We start from the raw sequence: 2351 nt of genomic DNA, 5'->3' as shown, positions 1-2351 counted from the left end.
AAAAAAAAAAAAAAAACAATAATTACTTGATTGGTAAAAAGGGTATTTTTTCGGAAACTCTGAATTTTTATTTTAAAAAAAAAAAATTAAAAAGTGACTGAATTGTATGATTTTTGACAGTTTCATTTCTGATTTAAATAGAATAATGCCAAAATTATTTTCTTTTCATAAAACTTTTTCTGAAACTATCATTTTTATCGAAGAAGAAAGAAAATTAAAAAATAAATGAACTGTATAATTCTTGGTAATCTCAAAAAAAAAAAACGAAACTAAAATTTCAAAAATGATATCATTTTTAGAACTAATATCTAATTTTTTTATCAAAATATAATGCCAGGATTATTTTGATTAAAACAAGGATATTACGGATCGATTGATCAATGGATCAATGAATCGATGGATCGATGAATGAAATTCATGCGTCCGAGTGAGAATGAAATGAATTGCAATTAAATTAATTAAATACTTCAAGAAAATTAATTGAAAAAATTTAGCAACATCAGTGATAAGCAACAGCAGCAACAACAACAATAACAAACAACAAGCAACAACAATAAACAACGACGACAAAACAACAACAAGACGGCAACAAACAACAACAATAAATAATAATAACAATAACAGCAAACAACAACAACAAGCAACAACAATGGCGAGCAACAACAATACCAAACAACAACAATAAGAACAACAACAATAGCAATAAATAACAACAAACACCGACACTAAACAATAACAACAGCAAATAATATGCAACAATAGTAAATAACAAAAACAAAAACCAACAGCAATAAATAACAACAACAAACGGCGACAAACAATAACAACAATGACAAGCAACAATGGCAAACAACATCAAGTAACAACAATAACAACAAACAAACAGTGACGACAAGCAACAACAAACAATAACAATAACAACAATGACAAGTAACAATAACAAATGATAAACAACAGCAAGCAGAAATAATAACAAATATTAATGACTAACAGCAACAACAAGCAACGACAATAACAAAAAACAAACAAAAATAACGACAAAAACCAACAAACAACAACGATAAAAAGCAACGACAATAACAAACAACAACAAATAACAACAACGGCAAACAATAACAAGCTACAATAGTAACAAGCAACAATAATAAGCAAAATAACAACAAACAACGAATAACAATGACAAGCAACAACAACAATAACAAGTAACAACAAACAACAACAAAAAACAATAATAAACAACAGCAAACAACAATAAACAACAACGACAAACAAAAACAAGAAACAACAAAAACAATAAACAACAACAGAAACAATAACGAACAATACCAACAAACAACAACGGTAAACAACAACAACAATAACAACAAATAACAACAACAACAACAACAACAATAACAGCAATTCAACAAAATAGGAAAAGAAAGGGTGAGAGAAAAAAAGAACAGTGAAAAGGAATGAGTATGAAAAGTTGCTTTTGGATGAAATGGTATAAATTGCATTTGCTTCTTTCTTTCCTTTTTCTTTTATTTTTTCTTTTCTGAAAATTTTCTTTGCCTCAAGAATTTTCCTCTTCCCGAAAGCTATTCATTGAGAGGGAATGATTCATTTCATTTACCGATCAATTTCAATTGGCAAATACAATCAAGCAGATGACGAAAGTTAGATGATGATAAATGGTACAAAGTACTCTTTTTTTTATATATATAATAATGTTTGACCTTTTCCGCATCAAAGTGTCGCCGCAAAATTTTTTTTTTCCTGAAAAGTTAGAAAAAAAAATCTTTTTAACCTAATTTGATGCCTATGAATGGTTGAAAAAAATTCTCGCAACGGATAATTTCAAATTTTCAAATTTTAGGATTTTAACGAAATTTGAAAATTTTCGAAGCAAATTAAATGCCATAACATTTCGTAAACAAAACAAAAAACAAAAAATAAAAATTGAACATTTCATCGAAACTTTTGCTTTTCCCTTTTCTTTTTTTCATTTTTTAAAATGAATTCGAAGCTTATGAATGGTTGGATGAAAAAGATTTTGTGATGAATAATTTCAAATTTTCAGATTTTATCAGAATTTGAAAATTTCATCGAAAGCGCTTCTATTTTCGAACTGAAATAAATAGTATAAAAATTGTTAACTAATTATTATTTTTTATTCCATATCAGATTACTAAATATTTGATACAAGGACAAAAATATTTGACACAATAATAAAAATAGTTGACACAATAAGAAAATATTTGGTACAATAACAAAACATCTGATACAATAACAAACACTTGGTACAATAACAAAATATCTGACACAATAACAAACACTTACTACAATAACAAAATATTTGATACAATAAC

General features: G+C 26.6%; 1 protein-coding gene across 1 annotated transcript; it reads left to right on the top strand.

The window, feature by feature from the left end:
• Positions 1-408: 408 nt before the first annotated feature.
• Positions 409-685, top strand: LOAG_14727 (hypothetical protein; the record flags this gene model as incomplete). The annotated part of the gene is made up of 2 exons (XM_020448848.1): positions 409-427; positions 495-685. The coding sequence occupies 2 exons, from the start codon at positions 409-411 to the stop codon at positions 683-685; spliced, it is 210 nt and encodes a 69-aa protein (XP_020301036.1).
• Positions 686-2351: the final 1666 nt, after the last annotated feature.

Source organism: Loa loa, assembly GCF_000183805.2.
Source record: "Loa loa unplaced genomic scaffold supercont3.522, whole genome shotgun sequence".
In the NCBI taxonomy this organism is placed as follows: domain Eukaryota; kingdom Metazoa; phylum Nematoda; class Chromadorea; order Rhabditida; family Onchocercidae; genus Loa; species Loa loa.
The sequence above is the reverse complement of the archived record's forward strand: the minus strand, read 5'-3'. Positions and strand labels throughout refer to the sequence as shown.